We start from the raw sequence: 23,623 nt of genomic DNA, 5'->3' as shown, positions 1-23,623 counted from the left end.
GACTGGGGGGCAGTGCTGTGCAGCGAGGTCAGGCTGGTGGAGGACCTTTGTCTTACGGATGTTTAGCGTAAGGCCCATGCTTTCGTACACCTCAGTAAATACGTCCTGGAGTTCAGCCTCTGTATGTGCGCAGACGCAGGCGTCGTCCGCGTACTGTAGCTCGACGACAGGTTGGGGTGATCTTGGATCTGGCCTTGGAGACGGCGAAGGTTAAAAACCTGTTACATCACTAACTTTTGCCTGAAACGTTAACTCTGTTTCCGTCTCCACAAATGCTGCCTGACCTGCTGAGTGTTTTTAGCACATTCTCTGTTTTTATTCCAGATTTTCAGCATCTGCAGTATTTTGCTTTTGTATTGAGGCAATTTAAGGTGTCAGCTGTGGCTCAGTGGGCAGCACTCTCACCTCTGAGTCAGAAGGTTGTGGGTTCAAGTCCCACTCCAGGGACGTGAGCACAAAAATCCAGGCTGACACTCCCACTGCAGTACTGAGGGAGCGCTGCACTGTCGGAGGGGCAGTACTGAGGGAGCGCCGCACTGTCGGAGGGGCAGTACTGAGGGAGCACCGCACTGTCGGAGGGGCAGTACTGAGGGAGCGCAGCAATGTCGGAGGGGCAGTACTGAGGGAGTGCCGCACTGTCAGAGGGGCAGTACTGAAAGAGCGCCGCACTGTCGGTGGGGCAGTACTGAGGGAGCGCCGCACTGTCGGAGAGGCAGTACTGAGGGAGCGCCGCACTGTCGGAGAGGCAGTACTGAGGGAGCGCCGCACTGTCGGAGAGGCCGTCTTTTGGATGAGATATTAAACCGAGGCCCCGTCTGCTCTCTCAGGTGGATGTAAAAGATCCTGCGACACTATTTTGAAGAAGAGCAGGGGAGTTCTCCCCGGTGTCCTGGGGCCAATATTTATCCCTCAATCAACATCACAAACAAATTATCGGGTCATTATCACATTGCTGTGTGTGGGAGCTTGCTGTGCGCAGATTGGCTGCCCCGTTTCCCACATTACAACAGTGACTTCACTCCAAAAAGTACTTCATTGGCTGTAAAGCGCTTTGGGACGTGCTTGTGGCTGTAAATCTAAATCTTTATAAATGTAAATCTTTCTTTCTTTAAGTACGATGCTGATGATATAAGGACTTCATGGTAATGTGGATTAATTAGTTCAAGTGAACTTCATCTGCCCGTGTCTGATGAAATCAGCACTCAAGATAATTCCAAGATCCCGGTCCTGACAGGAACCAGGAATGACTCCATCCCCTCCCTGGAATGTGACAAATGGACCGAACCCACTTCCTCCTCAATCTCCAACGTGCTCTGACCAAGTTCGGCAGATGTTGCAAGGAACAGGGTGGTTGCTTCAATCAGCAGGAATTTCTGCTCTTTGTTTAACAAACCCCACACTGATTGAAATGTACGTCAAAAATCCATGTAAATTTGTTCGTGCTGTAAAGATGACAAACCAGGATTGAAATACTAAGCGTATATAGATATAAAGATATAGAGAGATAGAGAGATAGAGAGATAGAGAGATAGAGAGATAGAGAGATAGATAGATAGATATAGATAGTAGAGAGAGATAGATAGATAGATAGATAGATAGATAGATAGATAGATAGATAGATAGATAGATAGATAGATAGATAGATAGATATAGATAGGAGAGAGAGAATGAGACAGATAGACAGAGAGATAGGTAGATAGATAGATAGATAGATAGAGTTATACAAAGATTGGTAGACAGATAGATAGATAGATAGATAGAGAGACAGTTATACAAAGATTGGTATCGAGATATAGATAGATAGATGATATAGAAAGATCGACAGACGAAGATGGATAGACAGATTGAGTGAGAAAGTGAGAGAGAAAGTGAGAAAGTGAGAGAGAGAGATGGACAGATATAGTAGAAGCCCAACCTTTCCTTTCATAAAAAATTATTTTCACCTCATGATCCCTTAACTGTAGAATGTCAGAATCCATTATAGATTTCAATATTGCAACCACATCTTAGGAGGATCTAACACCTCCTCAACTCTCCGGGAAGATGCATGGAAAAGCTCCACCATCGGTGGCCGTGCCTTCTGCTGCCTGGGCCCCAAGCTCTGGAACTCCCTCCCCAAACCTCTCCACTTCTCTTTCCTCCTTTAAGACGCTCCTTAAAACCTCCCTCTTTGTCCAAGTCCTAATATCTCCTGATGAGGCTTTGTTTGTGAATCGCTCCTGTGAAGCACCCTGGGACGTTTTGCTACGTTAAGGGCGCCGTATCAATGCAAGTTGTTGTTGTTAGAGAAGGAGGAGGAGGGGCTAATGGAGAAGGAGGAGGAGGGGCTACAGGTGTAATGTATGCACCTGCGAGGGTGCTCACGGGTTTGTAGAGCTGTTGAGGCAGCGGAGGGACTGGAGTGCATTATTACCCCCGGCAACCAAATTTTAATTTGATTTTATTTGTTTTAAAGTCTAATTTATTTTAAATGCCGGTTTTAGTGTCCCCCTCCCCTTTTATAGGGGGCACTTGGAGAAAAAAAAACTATGATTTTAGTGCTCAAAAAAACCCCACAAAAATCACCAAAAAAAACAAAAAAAAAGGGCCTTGTGAAATGTTTGTAGTGTCCCCCAGATCGGGGGGCACTTGATCTAATGTTTGTTTTGTTTACTCAAAAAGAGTTGTAGAGCTGTTGGGCAAGTGTCTGGAGTGTCCCCCAGATCGGGGGACACTCGATCTAATGTTTATTTTGTACCCCCCAAAAGAGTTGTAGAGCTGTTGGGCACCGGAGGGACTGGAGTGCATCATCACCCCTGGCAACCAAATTTTAATTTGATTTTACATGTTTTAAAGTTTATTGCCGGGTTTTAGTGTCCCCCAGTTAGGGGGCACTTGTATAATGTGCCTCCCGGTGCCCTAAAAAAAAAACACAAAAAAAAACACAAAAAAACCCCAAAAAACAACAAACAAAAAAAAAGGGCACTTGAAAAGTGTTTGGAGTGTTGTAGTTCCCCCCCCCCCTTTAATAAGGGGGCACTTGATTTAACTTTATTTATTGGTTTGCAACAAAAGAGTTGTAGAGCTGTTGCATTGTGAGCGGCTTAGCCAGTCACGTGATGTTCACAAGACTCAATAAAACCCCAGCCAGTTGGGTTCGGGGGATCCACGATGGGGCAGGTGGTTGTGAGCCCGGTGGATGAACTGGTGATGTGTCGTGTGATTGTTAAACCTTTTGCTAATAAACCACCTAGTTCTTATCAGCAATATGTTGCCATAAATTCTTAAAGCAAAGAACCCTTGAAGCAAATACATTACAGCAGGAGAGTCATGGAGTTTGGATACCATTGGTGGAGGGCCAGGGGGATAACCGGGGGCAGTCTGTGTACTGCCGGTGCCGGTACTACCTTGGCCTCACCTGGGAATGAGATGGGACTGTTCCACAGCACACCAAGGAAGCCATTTTGTGCCATTTCCTGGAATAAAGCCTGTGAATAAGGAGCACTATTTCGGCACTTTGCTGCCGGTGAGGGTTAATGCCACAACTTTCTTTGCCAAGGACTCCTGCCAGACAATGGTAACGAGTCTTGGCAAGGAACCAGTTAATTTGTGGTTCACCACTGCATTAACTAGCTCACACATACACTGCTGGAACATGCTGTAAAATAGATTACCAGCAACAGCAACTTGCATTTATATAGCGCCTTTAACGTGGTACAGGTGGAGCAGCCGAAATACAGAAACTTTGACACCGAGGCAGTTGCGGATTCCGGGTATTTCCGGATTACGGAATGTCTTTCCGACATCCCGAATCCGGAAAACGCCCGGGCCGAGTTAAGCGGGGGGGGGGGGGGGGGGAGGGGAGGGGGCGGTGGGTCTGGGCGGGGGAGCGGGAACGGGAAGGTTACAGAGATAGGGAGGTGGGGGAGAGGCCTGCAAGCGATTTGATGGCAAGTACGAAAGTTTTAATGTCGAGACGTTGCCGGACCGGGAGCCCAATGTAGGTCAGCGAGCACAGGGGGGGGGGGGGGGGGGCAGAGGCAATAGAAGAGGCTGTGACAGGCTTCCAGAGATACATTGCAGGGTACAGGCGACAATCAGCCGCATCTCACAGACCTGGGTTAGACCACACTTCAGAGAACCGTGCACAGTTCTGGCCCCTATATTATGAAAAAGGATATGGAGGCACTGGAGAAAGTGCGCAAAAAGACGTACAAAGGTGGTACATGATCTGAGAGATTGTGCTGGATTTCCGTTGGGCCTGGCGCCTCCGTTCGGGCCCCGGGGGAGCGGTAACGGGTCTGGAAATGATTGCCGGGCGGGCGGGCGGCTTCCAGTGCCCCGCCGGGACATTCGGTGCCGGTTTTGTGGCGGCGTGGAGCAGTAGCGTCCGGGAGCGCCACACCGCGCCGGTGTGCTCCGTCCCCCGGTATCGTCCCGGTCTCAACATTTGTTTCGCGCTGACCCCGTAGTGACCCCGCCCGAGAAAGCGGGCGGTCCGAGCTGTCCCGGGGGCGGGGAGGGAAGGAAGGACTGCCTGAGGTCAGTGTGATTGGTTGGTTTTGTTTTTGCGATTTATCGTTGTGTGGGGTGAGCAAGGTGTCGGGAATATCTTTTCTGACAATTTTTTCTTTCCCAGGGAGGCCTCTCTCGGGGCGCTCCGAGGCCGGCTGTTTAGCTCGGGGATTGTCCCATGCTCAGCCGGCCGAGCGCCCTGAGAGAGGTGTGTAACGCCTCCCCTAGCGCCCCGACCCACACTCAGGGCCCAGCCGACCAATTCTGTGGCTTCTGACGCAGACCATTCCCGGCGCAAGATTTACTGCCGTTACCGCCTGAATTAGCCCCAAACCGAAAATCCAAACCCCATTATATCTATCAGGAAAAACTCAGGCTGGAGCTCTTCGCTCGAGGAAAGATTTCGATAGGGTAGGTGTAGAGAAGATGTTTCCCCCTGTGGGGGAGACCAGAACTAGGGGCCATCAATATCAGACAGTCACTAATAAACCCAACCGGGAATTCAGGAGAAACCTCTTTACCCAGAGAGCGGTGAGAATGTGGAACTCGCTGCCACAGGGAGGGGTTGAGGTGAATAGTATCGATGCATTTAAGGGGAAGCTGGATAAACACATGGGGGGAGAAAGGAATAGAAGGATATGGTGATGGGGTGAGATGGAGAGGGGTGGGAGGGGGCTGGTGTGGAGCATAAACCCCGGCACGGAGCGGTGGGGCATAAACCCCGGCACGGAGCGGTGGGACATAAACCCCGGCACGGAGCGGTGGGACATAAACCCCGGCACGGAGCGGTGGGACATAAACCCCGGCACGGAGCGGTGGGGCATAAACCCCGGCACGGAGCGGTGGGACATAAACCCCGGCACGGATCGGTGGGACATAAACCCCGGCACGGAGCGGTGGGGCATAAATCCTGGCACGGAGCGGTGGGGCATAAACCCCGGCACGGAGCGGTGGGGCATAAACCCCGGCACGGAGCGGTGGGACATAAACCCCGGCACGGAGCGGTGGGACATAAACCCCGGCACGGAGCGGTGGGACATAAACCCCGGCACGGAGCGGTGGGGCATAAACCCCGGCACGGAGCGGTGGGGCCCAGTAGTCTGTTTCTGTGCCGTACACTCGATGACAAATAAAAAACTTAAGTCTCTCGAGGTCAGATTACATGTGGCTGAGATCATAGACAATCTACAGCATCAACTTGATTTGGGTGAAAGTGTCACATTTGACCCTGAAATCATCCTTCGACCACCTATCCACAGCGTAACTAAACCCGCCTATTTCCACCTCCATAACATCGCCCGTCGCCGCCCCTGCCTCAGCTCATCCGCTGCTAAAGCCCTCATCCATGCCTCTGTTACCTCTAGACTTGACTATTCCAACGCACCCCTGGCTGTGCTCCCACATTCTACCCTACGTAATCTAGAGGTGATCCAAAACTCGGCTGCCCGTGTCCTAACGCGCACCCAGTCCCGCTCACCCATCACCCCCTGTGCTCGCTGACCTACATTGGCTCCCGGTTAAGCAACACCTCGATTTCGAAATTCTCATCTTTATTTTCAAATCCCTCCATGGCCCTCACCCCCTCCCTATCTCTGTAATCTCCTCCAGCCCCACAACCCTCCCCGAGGTGTCTGCTCCTGCACTCCTCTAATTCTGCCCTCCGGAGAATCCCTGATTATAATCGCTCCACCATCGGTGGCTGTGCCTTCTGTTGCCTGCGCCCCAAGCTCTGAAACTCCCTCCCTCAACCTCTCCGCTTCTCTGCCTCTCTTTCCTCCTCCAAGACGCTCCTTAAAACCGACCTCTTTGACCAAGCTTTTGAAAACGCTTCAAAGCCTCCTTGATAAAAGTGCAACATCCCCACCGAATCTTGAGAATCCCTGGCCCAGGACCGCTCAAAGTGGACGGGAAGCATCCGGGAAGGCGCCGAACACCTCGAGTCTCGTCGCCGGGAGCACGCGGAAGCCAAGCGCAAACAGCGGAAGGAGCGCACGACAACCCAGGCGCCCCACCCACCCGTCCCTCCAACCACCGTCTGCCCCCCCTGAGACAGAGACTGTAGGTCCCACGCTGGGCTCATCAGTCACCTTACAACTCGTATTAGTGTGGAAGCAAGTCATCCTCGACTCCGAGGGACACCGAAGAAGAAGAAGGTCACATGCCCCAATTTCTACTTATGCGGCTTGGTGTCAAAACTTTTATCTGATAATGTACCTGTGAAGCACCTTGGGACGTTTCACTACGTTAAAGGCGCTATATAAATGCAAGTTGTTGTTGTTGGTGATAGTGGCGACCTCACCTGCGCCCACGATCACAATATCCGCGAGCCGGGTGTGGGCCACGAGCTGCTCCTTCGGGGTGTGCCTGTGGGCAATGGTCACCGTGGCATCTCCTGCAAATCACAGAAAGAAGTCATTAAAGAACAACAGCAATAAACGTATCCACCATCTTTAACGCACAGGAGCGCTAGTCAGACAAAATTTGACACCGAGCCGCAAAAGGAGGTATTAGGGACAGGCGACCAAAAGCTTGGTCAAAGAGAACATAAGAAATAGGAGCAGGAGTCGGCCATTCGGCCCCTCGAGCCTGCTCCGCCATTCAATAAGATCATGGCTGATCTGATCATGGACTCAGCTCCACTTCCCTGCCCGCTCCCCATAACCCTTCACTCCCTTATCACTCAAAAATCTGTCTATCTCCGCCTTAAATATATTCAATGACCCAGCCTCCACAGCTCTCTGGGGCAGAGAATTCCACAGATTTACAACCCTCTGAGAGAAGAAATTCCTCCTCATCTCAGTTTTAAATGGGCAGCCCCTTATTCTGAGACTATGTCCCCTAGTTTTAGTTTCCCCTATGAGTGGAAATATCCCCCCTGCATCCACCTTGTCGAGCCCCCTCATTATCTTATATGTTTCAATAAGATCACCTCTCATTCTTCTGAACTCCAATGAGTAGATGCCCAACCTACTCAACCTTTCTTCAAAAGTCAACCCCCTCATCTCCGGAGTCAACCGAGTGAACCTTCTCTGAACTGCCTCCAAAGCAAGTATATCCTTCCTTAAATACGGAGACCAAAACTGTACGCAGTACTCCAGGTGTGGCTCACTAACACTTTAGAGGTAGGTTCTTAAGGAGCGTCTTGAAGGAAGAAAGAGAGGTAGAGAGGTGGAGAGGTTTAGGGAGGGAGTTCCAGAGCTTGGGGCCCAGGCAACAGAAGGCACGGCCACCGATAGAGAGTGGGGACCTCACAAAAGGCCAGAATTGGAGGAGCGCAGAGATCTCGGAAAGTTGTATAGAGCTGGAGGTGATTACAGAGATAGGGAGGGGGCAAGGACCACAGAGGGATTTGAAAACAAGGATGGGGAATTTTAAAATTGAGGCGTTGCTGGACCAGGAGCCAATGTAGGTCAGCGAGCACAGGGGGGTGATGGGTGAGCGGGACTGGGTGTGAGTTAGGACACGGGGCAGCGAGCACAGGGGGTGATGGGTGAGAGGGACTCGGTGCGAGTTAGGACATGGGGCAGTGAGCACAGGGGGGTGATGGGTGAGCGGGACTCGGTGCGAGTTAGGACACGGGGCAGTGAGCACAGGGGGTGATGGGTGAGCGGGACTCGGTGCGAGTTAGGACACAGGGCAGTGAGCACAGGGGGTGATGGGTGAGCGGGACTCGGTGCGAGTTAGGACACGGGGCAGTGAGCACAGGGGGTGATGGGTGAGCGGGACTGGGTGCGCGTTAGGACACGGGGCAGTGAGCACAGGGGGTGATGGGTGAGCGGGACTCGGTGCGCGTTAGGACACGGGGCAGTGAGCACAGGGAGTGATGGGTGAGCGGGACTCTGTGTGAGTTAGGACACGGGGCAGTGAGCACAGGGGGTGATGGGTGAGCGGGACTCGGTGCGAGTTGGGACATGGAGCAGTGAGCACAGGGGGTGATGGGCGAGCGGGACTCTGTGTGAGTTAGGACACGGGGCAGTGAGCACAGGGGGTGATGGGCGAGCGGGACTTGGTGTGAGTTAGGACACGGGGCAGCCAAGTTACAAAAATATAATTCTGTACAACCATTTATCTCAATTGGCAGTAACTCACCTGGGTTAATACATGGGCTGTCTGTCTATAAAAGACTTTTGCAATAATCTTTTTGCATCATCTTAGCAGTTATACTGGAGCAGGGAGCCATAATGGGAAAGAGAATGTAGCCAAGACAAGCAATTTCCATCTAGGCTCAAATTTTGTTCCCCGCTCACTAACAGTCTAGACATTTTGGTGGGGGTATAAGGAAGGGATTTCCTAGATCAGGGAGGGCAAGGAGGGTGCTAGGATATAAGGGCTTTTGTTAATGTCGGAAAGGGTTGTGTCATCGAGCTTCCCCCTAGTGGACTGCTGTGGTAATGCAACTGCTGATGTAAGTAATAAAGGATCATGTGCCAAGGTCACATGATGACAGTTGGCGCCAACTTGTCGAGTGTGTTTCTTAGTGATGTCGTAAGAACTATACTGGTGCTCCAGTGCGCCAGTGCAGCCTTCGGCCGCCTGAGGAAAAAAGTGTTTGAAGATCAGGCCCTCAAATCTGCCACCAAGCTCATGGTCTACAGGGCTGTAGTGATACCCGCCCTCCTGAACGGCTCATAGACGTAGACCATGTACAGCAGACACCTCAAGTCGCTGGAGAAATACCACCAACGATGTCTCCGCAAGATCCTGCAAATCCCCTGGGAGGACAGACGCACCAACGTTAGCGTCCTCGACCAGGCCAACATCCTCAGCATTGAAGCACTGACCACACTCGACCAACTCCGCTGGGCAGACCACATTGTTCGCATGCCTAACACAAGACTCCCAAAGCAAGCTCTACTCAGAACTGTTGTGTATGCATGTGTGATGTCTGTAACACTGTTATGCCACATTGAATGTACCCTTATACTGTACACACCCTACCTGTACACCAGAGGGTGCTGCTGCTGGAGACCTAGGGGTTGCCTGCACACGGCAGGTAACCCAGTATAAAAGGGAATTCACAGCTTGTTGTCCTCACTCAGGAGCTGCAAATAAAGGACTACAGGTCTGCTCAGTTTAAGTATCATACCCTGCCTCGTGGAGTCATTGCTAAAGGTGCCTACATACACTACAACTGGCGACGGGAATACGAGGTCACGAACCACACGCTCAACATGTCTAACCTCAGCAACTTTCAGCAATTTACAGAGGGGGAAGATTGAGTCGCTTTTGTGGAAAGATTGGAACACTTCTTTATAGCCAACGACCTGGATGGGGACACACCGGCCACACTACCGAACAAACGCAGGGCCATCCTGCTTAGCAGTTGTGGGCCCACCATCTACGGTCTCGTCAGGGACTTACTAGCCCCGGAGAAGACAACCACCAAGAGCTATGAGCAACTTGTAACAATCATACAGGAACAACTAAAACCGAAAGAAAGCATCCTCACAGCCAGGCACCGGTTCTACACTTACCGGCGACCTGAGGGCCAAGAAATTACCAAGTATGCTGTACACTTAAGAAGATTAGCTGCATCGTGTGAGTTTGGCGACCACCTTAATGAAGCACTAAGGGACATATTTGTCATCGGGATCGGCCACGAAGGCCTCCTACACAAATTGCTCTCGGCTGACATCATGGTCACGCTGCAGAAAGCAATTCAAGTGAGCCAGGCCTACATGGTTTCGGCCAGCGACTCCAGGCGAATACTGACCCATGACTCTAAACCGGCGAGCGCAGTGCACCGCATGGACACTTCTAAAGGCAGAAATGCTGCCCCGAGTCCCGCAACCCTGAGTCCGCCACATGGGGCAAACCAGATGGCCCCGTGCTGGCGCTGTGGAGGAAACCACAAGGCCCACCAGTGCCGCTACAAAGACTATGCATGCAAAGGCTGCAAAGAGAAAGGGCACCTTCAGAGAATGTGCAGAAAAGGCTGTACTCACTGTGTCTCTGAAGAGTTGGCTAATCACCGGGGCTCCGACACAGATGAAGATGAAGCTGCTCAAACCCTGGGAGAAGAGTATGGAATCTTTACCTGCTCCACTGGAAGTTCTCCGTGGATGATGGAAGTGGACATCGATGGGGTCCCAGTCTCCATGGAGATCGACACAGGGGCGAGCCAGTCTGTGATGAGCCAAACGACCTTTGAAAAAATTTGGATGAATCCCACCACTCGACCAAAACTGTCTCCTGTCCAGGCAAAGCTGCTCACCTACACCAAAGGTAAAATCCAAATCGTTGGCAGTGTAGACTTCCAGGTCTCCCAGGGCGGCGTGTTGAACAAACTCCCCCTGTGGATTGTAGCCGGCAACGGTCCCATGCTGCTGGGCAGGAATTGGATGAACCGGGTCCACATCAGGCGAAGTGGCCCTGTGGAAGAATAGACCACCACAGCCCTCCTGCAGGAAAGCCAGGAAATGGCTGCAGCACCAGCAGCACAAGGAGAAACACTTGTAATCAAAATGGCCGCCAGCATGCCACCAGTGAACATGGAGGAACATCACATGACACCAAGCGGCCAATCGGATTTGAAGGCTCCCTTAAAGGAGACCGGTAACCAAAGAAATTTAAAGGGGAAGTTTCAACTATTTGAGTACACGGACTTTAAAGCTAAAGATGCGATTAAAGGATGCAAATATGAAAATGTATGCAATGTAACCATGAATTACGATGCTGGTTTAACTAATGTGACTAATGAGATGAATGCAGGTGTCAGTAATGTTAAGAACAAGTTTATTATGCTTAACAATAATGATAGAGATTGTGAAATGCCTAATGTAACCATGTTTGTTGAAACCAGGACACCCAAAAAGTGATGCAAGTGCTAGAATGTATAATGCAGGCTCGCCTATGTGTGATCAGAGCCAAGGTGTCGTGTATACTGGTAGGACACTGCCAAAGGACATTGGGTCCTACAGGGACCATGCTGATGCCAATGGAATCCCCCTGTGGGAGACCCCCAGGTCCAGCAGGCTACCTGACCATGTAGCCTGGACCTTTGGAACGAATGTGATGCCCCTTGCAGGACACACACACAGCCAGTGGGAGCAGACCCACTACAGGGACAGTGGTCAATGGGCAGCCCAGCCACCACCAATGGCAACCTGCACCAGACCAGCCCTACAGCCCCTGGCCACCTGGGCCAACACCAGAAGCATGAGACCAATACCCTCCAGCTTCCCTGGCAAACCCTGGGATGACCCGACCCTCATCCCAGTTGGTGGACAAGGAGCCCACCCAGTCTTGTGGTCCTGCCCACCACCCCACAACGACCCACATCACAGTGTATACACACCACCCACTGCTGCCCTGGCTACCTCCCCGAGGGATCCCACAACAGTGACACCCACTTGGTTTGTGTGTGAGGGAGAGGAAACGTACGAGGTCAGCCTCAAGCACAGGGGTCACACCTGGCAACCCACACAACCCTCACCACAACCTTCCATAGCCCACCACTGATCACCTCCCCTGGTCATGACAACTAGGATATGAAAAATGCACAGGGGGAGTATTGTTGTGTATGCATGCCTGTTTACTGTGTGATGTCTGTAACACTGTTATGCAACACTGAATGTACCCTTATACTGTACACACCCTACCTGTACACCAGAGGGTGCTGCTGCTGGAGACCTAGGGATTGCCTGCACACAGCAGGTAACCCAGTATAAAAGGGAACTCACAGCTTGTTGTCCTCACTCAGAGTTGCAAATAAAGGACTACAGGTCTGCACAGTTTAAGTACCATACCCTGCCTCGTGGAGTCATTACTAAAGGTGCCTACACACACTACAGGAACTCCTACACGGCAAACGAGCCAAAGGTGGGCAGAGGAAACGTTACAAGGACACCCTCAAAGCCTCCCTGAAAAAGTGCAACATCCCCACCGACACCTGGGAGTCCCTGGCCAAAGACCGCCCTAAGTGGAGGAAGTGCATCCGGGAGGGCGCTGAGCACCTCGAGTCTCATCGCCGAGAGCATGCAGAAACCAAGTGCAGGCAGCGGAAGGAGCGTGCGGCAAACCAGTCCCACCCACCCCTTCCCTCAACCACTGTCTGTCCCACCTGTGGCAGAGACTGTAATTCTCATATTGGACTGTTCAGTCACCTGAGAACTCACTTTTAGCATGGAAGCAAGTCTTGCTCGATTCCGAGGGACTGCCTCTGATGAAGAATTATATCACAGGTTGGGCAAAGGAAAGTTACAAGGGAGTGTCTCTAACAGAGGTAATGGAAATTCAGAGGAAGGGTAATTACTGACTGCCCCAATACCTTGGGAAGGAATACAAGATAGGGGAGCCAAATGGGTCTAAGACCAACCCATTAACCATGGGTTAATAGTTATTACCCCTTTCCCTCTCTCCGACCCCACAACCCTCCGAGATCTCTTCGTCCTCCAATTCTGGCCTCACACGCATCACCTTATTTCCATCGCTCCACCATCGGTGGCAGTGCCTTCAGCTGCCTGGGCCCCAAGCTCTGGAACTCCCCCCCTAAACCTCTCCGCCTCTCTTTCCTCCCTTTAAGACGCTCCTTAAAACCGACCTCTTTGACCCAGCTTTTGGCCACCTGTCCAAATATCTCTTAGTGTGGCTCGGTGTCAAATTTGTGTCTGATAATAGCTCCTGTGAAGCGCCTTGGAATGTTTTACTACGTAAAAGGTGCTATATGATGAGACGTTAAACCGAGGCCCTGTCTGCTCTCTCAGGTGGATGTAAAAGATCCCACGGCACTATTTTGAAGAAGAGCAGGGGAGTTATCCCTGGTGTCCTGGGGCCGATATTTATCCCTCAATCAACATCATTAAAAAATAGATTATCTGGTCATTATCGCATTGCTGTTTGTGGGAGCTTGCTGTGCGCAAATTGGCTGCTGCGTTTCCCACATTACAACAGTCATCATCATAGGCAGCCCCTCGGAATCGAGGAAGACTTGCTTCCACTCTTAACATGAGTCCTTAGGTGGCTGAACAGTCAATACAGGAACCACAGTCCCTGTCACAGGTGGGACAGACAGTGGTTGAGGGAAGGGGAGGGCGGGGCAAGTTTGCCGCACGCTCCTTCCGCTGCCTGCGCTTGGTTTCTGCATGCTCTCGGCGATGAGACTCGAGGTGCTCAGCGCCCTCCCGGATGCACTTCCTCCACTTAGGGCGGTCTTTGGCCAGGGACTCCCAGGTGTCGGTGGGGATGTTGCACTTTATCAGGGAGGCTTTGAGGGTGTCCCTTGTAACGTTTCCTCTGCCCACCTTTTACTCGTTTGCCATGAAGGAGTTCCGAGTAGAGCGCTTGTTTTGGGAGTCTCGTGTCTGGCATGCGGACAATGTGGCCCTGCCCAGCGGAGCTGGTCGAGTGTGGTCAGTGCTTTGATGCTGGGGATGTTGGGCTGATCGAGGACGCTAACGCTGCAGTGTCTGTCCTCCCAGGGGATTTGTAGGATCTTGCGGAGTCTGCCTCCACCATCCTCTCAGGCAGCGCATTCCAGATCCTAACCACTCGCTACGTAAAACGTTTTTTCTCGTGTTGCCTTTGGTTCTTCTGCCAATCGCCTTAAATCTGTGTCCTCTGTTCCTCGACCCTTCCACCAATGGGAACAGCTTCTCTCTATCTACTCTGGCGATGGAGATATGATGCCTCACACTCACATTCCTCTGTGCCCCGAGACTCAGGAATGTGATGGAAAGTTATTTACCTTGTGTCGACAAAGTGAAGGAAGGAAGGCGTTGCCTGCAATCGTTGTGTGTGTGTTTTCTGAGGGTGGAACCTCACATCCTGGAAACATAGCGAGGGCCAAGAGCCAGGAGCCAGCAGACAGGCTCAGGCAACTTGCACTGGGTCACACGTTGAGTCCTGCCTCAGTTGGGCTTTCATCAGGTACAGCAGGAGTGGCGAGAGACTGTGGAGGGACGTGATCAGGGCCCAGGGGAGGCGCGCGTTTGGGCCATGGGCCCAGGGACAGCACGGACCCAGCCCACACTGCGATATGTGAGCGCACTAGGTCCGTGCAGCAGAGCAGGTCTCCAGTCGTCCTGGTTAACCCTCGCCACTGGACCAAGACCTCGCTCTGTCAAGCCCGTGTGGTGGCTGGTGTGCAACGGTCACCCCACGTTAAAATATCCATGCACAGGAATCTTCCTCCCTTCAGGATTTAGTTCGGGACCTGGAATATTAGATCCTTCATCGGAGCACCTGTGAACTTTTTGACGTGGAAGCAAGTCATAAGAACATAAGAACATTGCAACAGAAGAAGGCCATACAGCCCCTCGAGCCTGTTCCGCCATTCAATAAGATCATGGCTGATCTGATCATGGACTCAGCTCCACTTCCCTGCCCGCTCCCCATAATCCCTTATCCCCTTATCGTTTAAGAAACTGTCTATTTCTGTCTTAAATTTATTCAATGTCCCAGCTTCCACAGCTCTCTGAGGCTGTGAATTTCACAGATTTACAACCCTCTGAGAGAAGAAATTCCTCCTCATCTCAGGTTTAAATGGGCGGCCCCTTATTCTAAGACCATGCCCCCTAGTTCTAGTCTCCCCCATCAGTGGAAACATCCTCTCTGCATCCACCTTGTCAAGCCCCCTCATAATCTTATATGTTACGATAAGATCACCTCACTTTCTTCTGAATTCCAATGAGTAGAGGCCCAACCTACTCAACCTTTCCTCATAAGTTAACCCCCTCATCCCCGGAATCAACCTAGTGAACCTTCTCTGAACTGCCTCCAAAGAAAGTATATCCTTTCGTAAATACGGAAACCAAAACTACATGCAGTATTCCAGGTGTGGCCTCACCAATACCCTGTACAACTGTAGCAAGACATCCCTGCTATTATACTCTATCCCCTTTGCAATAAAGGCCAAGATACCATTGGCTTTCCTGATGTGGACCACGACCTCTGGCTGTTTACCTACTCCCCCCAGAATGCCCTGTAGCCGCTCAATGACATCCTTGACCCTGGCAGCAGGGAGGCAACATACCATTCTGGAGTCACATCTGCGGCCGCAGAAACGCCTGTCTGCTCCTCTGACTAATGAATCCCCTAGCACTATAGCTCTTCTACTCTTCTTCCTCCCCCCCCCCTGTGCAGCTGAGCCACCCGTGGTGCCGTGGACTTGGCTCTGGCTGCCCTCCCCAGAGCCACCATTGCCCCCACCGGCATTCAGAGCAGAGTACCGGTTGGAGAGCGAGATGGACTCAGGGGACTCCTGCACTACCTGCCTGGTCTTCCTCTTCTGTCCAGGGGTCACCCAATCCCAGTCATCCTCGATTCGAGGGACTGCCTATGATGATGAGTTTCAAACAAAATTTACAATTAAAATTACAATTTTAAAGGGGGTGCAGGAACAGAGAGACCTTGGGGGGGCGGGAGTGTGAACAATTGTTTGAAGGTGGCAGGACAGGTTAACAAAATAGTTAGTAAAGCATATATCTTTAGAAATAGCGGCACAGAGTACAAAAGATGGGAAGTTATGCTAAACGTAAGAACATAAGATATTGGGACGCAAATTCCAGCCTCGCCGGGTGGATACGATGTGCGCTCTCAACCAGAGAGGCCTCGCAAAAATCCGGCTCTCGGGGCGTGATGTGCATGTGCCAGGAACTGGCTTTTCCAATCTGTCAAAACCTTGTTTGACAGTTCCAACGCATCCCCGGGAGAAGGAGATCCGTGCAGGAGAGACTGGGATAGTTGCCCAACTCATGCCCGGTGAAAAAGGGGGCACTTAGCTTACTTTTACCAGCGTAAGAGTTTTAAAACATAGAAAAATTTAATTTAATCACTCATTTTTATATTAAAATCCCTGTCCATTAAGGCAAGTTTATTTTTAACCCTATTAAAACACATTTTTTTTTTAAATTTTAATAAATTTTTTTTCTAAAACTGTTAATACAATTTCAATTAATTTTAACGGTGGGAGATGTTTTTTTAAATTTATTGTGCTGTGTTTTTGTGTTTTGGGGGGTTTATTTTCATTGATAGTAATGGGAACTCGTACCATGGAACACACCGTTATTATCACTGAGAATACTCGCTGTCCATTGGTGGTCCAGCTTCACATGATCCCAGGATACACGTAATTACCTGGAAGACATGTTCCCGTACGCTGCACAGCGAATGGAGTTCTCCGACCGCAATCCTACCTTCCTCCAGGACCACCAGGTATTTTCATAAAAAAATTTCAGGTCGAAGGCGTTCGCCCGCAGAAAGTCTCCGACCGCAAATTTCCCCCCAATATAGGAATTGGAGCAGGAGTCGGCCATTCGGCCCCTCAAGCCTGCTCCGCCATTCAATGAGATCATGGCTGATCTTCGACCTCAACTCAACTTTCCCGCCCGATCCCCATATCCCTCGATTCCCTTAATATCCAAAAATCTATCGATCTCAGCCTTGAATATACTCAACGACTGAGCCTCCACATCCCTCTGGGGCAGAGAATTCCAAAGATTCACCACCCTCTGAGTGAAGAAATTTCTCCTCATCTCAGTCCTAAATGGCCGGCCCCTTATCCTGACACTGTGACCCCCTGGTTCTAGACTCCCCAGCCCGGGGGAAACATCCTCCCTGCATCTACCCTGTCAAGCCCTGTAAGAATGTTGTATGTTTCAATGAGATCATCTCATTCTTCCAAATCTTTATAAAACACTAGTTCGGCCCCAGCTGGAGTATTGCGTCCAATTCTGGGTATTACACTTTGGGAAGGACATGAAGGCTTTGGAGAGGGTGCGGAGGAGATTTACGAGAATGGTTCCAGGGATGAGGGACTTCAGTTACATGGAGAGACTGGAGAAGCCGGGGTTGTTCTCCTTGGAGCAGAGAAGGTTGTGAGGAGATTTGATGGAGGTGTTCAAAATCACAAAGGGTTTAGAGCAAGTAAATGAAGAGAAACTGTTCCCATTGGTGGAAGAGTGGCGAACCAGAGGACACAGATTTAAGGCGATTGGCAGAAGAACCAGGACACGAGGGAAAACCTTTTTTACGCAGCGAGTGGTTAGGATCTGGAATGCGCTGCCTGAGAGGGTGGTGGAGGCAGACTCAATCGTGGCTTTCAAAAGGGAGTTGGATACGTCCCTGAAGTGGAAAAAATTACAGGGCTCCGGGGAAAGGGCGGGGAAGTGGGACTGGCTGGATCGCTCTCCGAAAGAGCCGGGGCGGACTCAATGGGCCGAATGGCCTCTTTCTGAGCTGTACTATTCTGTGATTCTGTTAAAGATTCTGTCACCTGATCCTATTTATCCATTAATTTCATTTGACAAGTTATCTCGTTTTTCACCGAGCTTGTTTGCGGGTATGAAGGCAGAGTCCTTGCCTGATGTTACCTGTTTCGATGGGACGCAAGGGTCATTGATCCATGTCTTGAAAGGATGTCCATTTCAGAGGTCGAAGGGAAGGTTTGGAAAACCGTCTGCGTCAACGTCACACCGTGACTTCGGTCTGGTTGCAAGAGCGTTAAAGAAAAATGCGCCGCTGCTTTGCAGCTTCATTACTTTTCGGAACATCTCGAAACACCCGCACTCTCGGCTGATTCAACAACGGGAGCTCGAGGCGTTGAACCGAAGCCACACCTGCTCTCTCGGGTGGACGTAAAAGATCCCATGGCACTAAGAGCAGGGGCAGTTCTCCCCGGTGTCCTGGCCAATATTTATCCCTCAATCAATAGAACACAAACAGATTATCCGGTCATTGTCACATTTTTGTGGGAGCTTGCTGTGCGCAAATTGGCTGCCGCGTTTCCAACATCACAACGGTGACTACACTTCCAAAAGTACCTCATTGGCTGTCAAGTGCTTTGGGGCATCCTGAGGCTGTGAAAGGCGCTATAGAAATGCAAGTCTGTTTTCCACTTACCACCGGGCCTCTCGTGGTGCCCATCGGTGTGCAGAAGGATTGCGATCGGCATGCCGACATTCTTGGACCGTCCGACCACCACCACGTTCTTTCCAAATGTCTCAATCCCTGCGGGAGAAGGAACCTGCCGTTAGGGTCTTGCTAACATTGTACGGCCTTGGCAAAATCTGAGATACAAGCTGTACGTTGGGCAATAGTGTCACGTCACAATAACCGCTCAGGGTGATGAAAACAAACGCAGGGGGCTGGATTTGCGCCCTGTACTTTGGGCCGCGGGGCGGTGTGAAGGACGGCGGACAGGTCTCCAGGGCCACGCCTCGATCCGCGGGTCGGGTTTTGCGACGGTGTGGAGCAGCACCGCCGGGGAGAGACACGCCGGGTGTGCGACGCCTCTGGTTGTGACACCAGCATCAGTTTGGACCTTTCCCCGACCCGTCCGCCCGGAAGTGTACCCGCAACGACCGCCTGGGAAATCAGTGCGGTTCCAGCACAGCCGGCGGCGCAGAACATAACACAAGAACATAAGAAATAGGAGCAGGAGTCGGCCATTCGGCCCCTCGAGCCTGCTCCGCCATTCAATCAGATCATGGCTGATCTGATCTTGGCCTCAGCTCCACTTCCCTGCCCGCTCTCCCGATGTTGGGGAAGTCCAGAACCAGGGGTCACAGTCTAAGGATCAGGGGTAAGCCATTTAGGACCGAGATGAGGAGAAACTTCTTCACTCAGAGAATTGTGAACCTGTGGAATTCTCTACCACAGAAAGTTGTTGAGACCAGTTCGTTAAATATATTCAAAAGGGAGTTAGATGTGGCCCTTATGGCTAAAGGGATCAAGGGGTATGGAGAGAAGACAGGAAAGGGGTACTGAGGTGAATGATCAGCCATGATCTTATTGAATGGCGGTGCAGGCTTGAAGGGCCGAATGGCCTACTCCTGCACCTATTTTCTATGTTTCTATGTTTATCGCTCAAAAATCTGTCTATCTCCACCTTAAATATATTCAATGTCCCAGCCTCCACAGCTCTCTGGGGCAGAGAATTCCACAGATTTACAACCCTCTGAGAGAAGAAATTTCTCCTCATCTGAGTTTTAAATGGGCAGCCCCTTATTCCGAGACTATGTCCCCTAGTTTTAGTTTCCCCTATCAGTGGAAATATCCTCTCTGCATCCACCTTGTCGAGTCCCCTCATTATCTTATACGTTTCGATAAGATCACCTCTCATTCTTCTGAACTCCAATGAGTAGATGCCCAACCTGCTCAACCTTTTGCAAAGAGCAAAATTCACCAGAACCCACCACCCCCCTCCACCCCTATGTTTGGTCTCATTCGAAAGGAAATTTAAATTGGGACTATCAACCGAAAAGTTTGGAACTCTAAAGTGCTTATGAAAGAAACTACGAACTTTAATAGAGTTATGAACTTTTACAAGACAAATTCAAGCCTGTGAGCAGACCTAGGGAACAAAAGAAGCCCACTTGATTAATGGAACTGTCTGGTTGTGAGGACTGAGGTAACCTGTCTGGAAGAATGAGTATTTGGAAATCTTCCTCCACAAGAGACATTACCATCAGAGTATCACCCAGAGATAGCTCCCCATCAACATGGGTCTGGACAAACCATTTCAGCATATACATCATAAAGAGGCCCAATCCAGCCTGTATGCGAAAGACTAAGCACAAAAGGACATTGCAATTACCAAACTAATATTTCCATCAGGAAACAGTTTTCAAACATCAACCCACCCAAGACGCATCAACTTTAACGAGCCCGACAAAATATTACAAAGAAGAACCAAGCCCGCCAAAATTACACAAAGGATTGTGAACAGAACGGGCGGCAAGATTAGAACACTGAAATCGTATAACTGGCCACTGTTTTCAACAGAGGTTAGACGAGAGGAGAGAGAAGTGGGGGAGAGAGGTGGTCGCTACTACCTCATCAAGTCAAGGAGAGAAACCAACATGACAGTTGTAAAACTAACTTCTCCGGACTCGAAGTCTTGAAGTCCTGAAGGAAGGAAGAACATCACCATCTACCATTAACTATCAAAAGGGTTGGTCAGCATAACTCCCTGCCTGCCCTGGAGTCTAACCTAGCTAGAATTAGGGATTGGGAGGTGGGAGGTATAATTTTACTGCAACCCCCTTTGAATGTGTAGTGTATGGTACTTTATTAGAGTAATTATAAGTTTGATCTTGTACCTTTCCTTGTATTGTTCTTTATTAGAGTGATTGTAAGTTTGGCCGTGTATTTTCTTACTAGAGTAATAAGCCTGTATTACTTTGACTGTAATAAAAACAAAGTTATTTGCATCAAACCAGTGTCCTCTGCACTTTTGTCACACCCCCCAAATAAATCCAGAGTACAAAACCCAAGGGAGGGGGAGCGATTCGAACAGCTCAAGTTGGTCAGAAGGGAACCTGACACCCTCATAGAGAACAACACCCCACCCCCCCCCCGCGCCTACACTATCTTCATAAGTCATCCCCCTCAACTCCGAAATCAACCTCGTGAACCTTCTCTGAACAGCCTCCAATGCAAGTATATCCTTCCTTAAATACGGAGACCAAAACTGTATGCAGTACTCCAGGTGTGGCCTCACCAATACCCTGTACAGTTGTAGCAGGACTTCTCTGCTTTTATACTCTATCCCCCTTGCAATAAAGGCCAACATTCCATTTGTCTTCAGAGGGAGGTGAAGTTCTCCGAAGGTAAGCGTGAGTGTTTGTTCTTCTTAAGGTTTTTAGCGATTTGTGTTGTGGTGGCGTGGGCGATGTGTTGGGAATGTTTTTGTGGGTTTTTTCAAGGTCCCCCCGCCCGGCCTCTCTCGGAGCGCACACGGCCTGGCACTTTAGTACGCGACTTTACCATCCTTGCGCCACGAGAGGTGTCCAACGCCTCGCTTCGCGCCGAGCCCCCTCACGCAGGGCCAGATGCCGGGACTTCCTTACCAAGGCGCAAAGTATTCCCGGCCGCTAACTTTCCCGCCCCGCTTTCGTTTTCACCCCGAAAACACAAAAAGCCTAAATTCCAACCTGACGAGGGGAGAATGCGCATCTTACTAAATCAGAACGACTGGGAGGCGGAGGAGGGGGAAAGAGAGCAACCAAATCTCCAATCTCGTTCAAAACTCTTGGTCAAGTGTCATCTGGACAATTAATGTAATGACCGCTCATAAATTCATCAGAACAGCCCCTCGGGCCCTGTTCCTACATTCAGTGAGATCGCGGCTGATCTGTATCTTAACTCCATCTATCCACCTTGATCCTTTAACCCTTAATACCCAACAAAAACCTATCAATCTCAGTTCTGACATTTTCAATTCCCCCCCCCAGCCCCAGCAGCGTTTTGGGGGAGAGAGTTCCAGATTCCCAGCACCCTTTGTGTGAAGAAGTGCTCCCTGACATCACCCTGAACGGCCGGGCTCTAATTTTAAGGTGATGCCCCCTTGTTCTGGACTCCCCCCACCAGAGGGAATAGTTTCTCTCGATCGACCCCATCAACTCCTTTAATCATCGTAAACACCTCGATTAGATCGCCCCTTAATCTTCTACACTCGAGGGAACACAGCCCAGTCTGTGCGACCTGTCCTCGGGGTTTAACCCTTTTAGCCCCGGGTATGATTCTGATGAATGTGCGCCACCCCCCCGCCCCCCCAAGGCCGATATATCCACCCCGAGGGGCGGGGCCCAGGACTGGATACAGTGACTCCGAGCGGGGTCTGAGCAGGGTTTCATCCTCAAATGAAGCACAATACCAGGCTGACTTTATGATAAGAACATAAGAAATAGGAGCAGGAGTCGGACATTCGGCCCCTCGAGCCTGCTCCGCCATTTAATAAGATCATGGCTGACCTTCGACCTCAACTCCACTTTCCTGCACTGTCCCCATATCCCTTGATTCCCTTAATATCCAAAATTCTATCGATCTCTGTCTTGAATATACTCAACGACTGAGCCTCCACAGCCCTCTGGGGCAGAGAATTCCAAAGATTCACCACCCTCTGAGTGAAGAAATTCCTCCTCATCTCAGTCCTAAATGGCCAACCCCTTAACCCCTTATCCTGAGACTGTGACCCCTGGTTCTAGACTCTCCAGCCCGGGGAAAACATCCTCCCTGAATCTACCCTGTCAATCCCCCTCAGAATCTTGTATGTTTCAATGAGATTAATGAACCCTGCTCTGTGCTAAATGTTTCTTTGAAGGCGCTTTCATGGTTCTGTCTTCACGAAGGAAGATACAAATAACCTTCCGGAGATACTAAGGGACCGAGGGTCTAGTGAGAAGGAGGAACTGAAGGATATCCTTATTAGGCGGGAAATTACGGTAGGGAAATTGATGGGTTTGAAGTCCAATAAATCCCCAGGGCCTGATCGTCTGCATCCCAGAGTACTTAAGGAAGTGGCCCTAGAAATAGTGGATGCATTGGTGATCATTTTCCAACAGTCTATCGACTCTGGATCAGTTCCTAAGGACTGGAGGGTAGCTAATGTAATATAATTTTTTTAAAAAGAAGGGAGAGAGAAAACGGGTAATTATAGACCAGTTAGCCTGACATCAGTAGTGGGGAAAATGCTGGAATCAATCATTAAAGATGAAATAGCAGCGCATTTGGAAAGCAGTGACAGGATCGGTCCAGTCAACATGGATTTACGAAAGGGAAATCATGCTTGACAAATCTTCTGGAATTTTTTGAGGATGTAACTAGTAGAGTGGACAAGGGAGAACCAGTGGATGTGGTGTATTTGGACTTTCAAAAGGCTTTTGACAAGGTCCCACACAAGAGATTGGTGTTCAAAATTAAAGCACATGGTATTGGGGAAATGTACTGACTTGGATAGAGAATTGGTTGGCAGACAGGAAGCAGAGAGTTGGGATAAATGGGTCCTTTTCAGAATGGCAGGCAGTGACTAGTGGGGTCCCGCAGGGCTCAGTGCTGGGACCCCAGCTCTTTACAATATACATTAATGATTTGGATGAAGGAATTGAGTGTAATATCGCCAAGTTTGCAGATGACACTAAACTGGGTGGTGGTGTGAGCTGTGAGGAGGATGCTAAGAGGCTGCAGGGTGACTTGTACAGGTTAGGTGAGTGGGCAAATGCATGGCAGATGCAGTATAATGTAGATAAATGTGAGATTATTCACTTTGGGGGCAAAAACACGAAGACAGAATATTATCTGAATGGCGGCAGATTAGGAAAAGGGGAGGTGCAACGAGACCTGGGTGTCATGGTACATCAGTCATTGAAAGTTGGCATGCAGATACAGCAGGCTGTGAAGAAGGCAAGTG

At 50.3% G+C, this 23,623-nt stretch overlaps 1 protein-coding gene across 3 annotated transcripts in view; it reads right to left on the bottom strand.

The window, feature by feature from the left end:
* Window positions 1-23,623, bottom strand: part of LOC139250708 (bifunctional methylenetetrahydrofolate dehydrogenase/cyclohydrolase 2, mitochondrial-like) — a 94,201-nt gene that overhangs the window by 39,921 nt on the left and 30,657 nt on the right. For all 3 annotated transcript variants that reach the window (XM_070873096.1, XM_070873097.1, XM_070873099.1), the window contains exons 5-6: window positions 18,334-18,441; window positions 6,794-6,886 (exon numbers count right to left, since the gene is read on the bottom strand). In XM_070873096.1, the coding sequence (XP_070729197.1) occupies window positions 6,794-6,886; window positions 18,334-18,441 (201 nt within the window). The remainder of the gene's footprint in view (window positions 1-6,793; window positions 6,887-18,333; window positions 18,442-23,623) is intronic.

The sequence above is a fragment of the Pristiophorus japonicus genome, chromosome 2, assembly GCF_044704955.1.
Source record: "Pristiophorus japonicus isolate sPriJap1 chromosome 2, sPriJap1.hap1, whole genome shotgun sequence".
Taxonomy (NCBI): Eukaryota; Metazoa; Chordata; class Chondrichthyes; family Pristiophoridae; genus Pristiophorus; species Pristiophorus japonicus.
The sequence above is the reverse complement of the archived record's forward strand: the minus strand, read 5'-3'. Positions and strand labels throughout refer to the sequence as shown.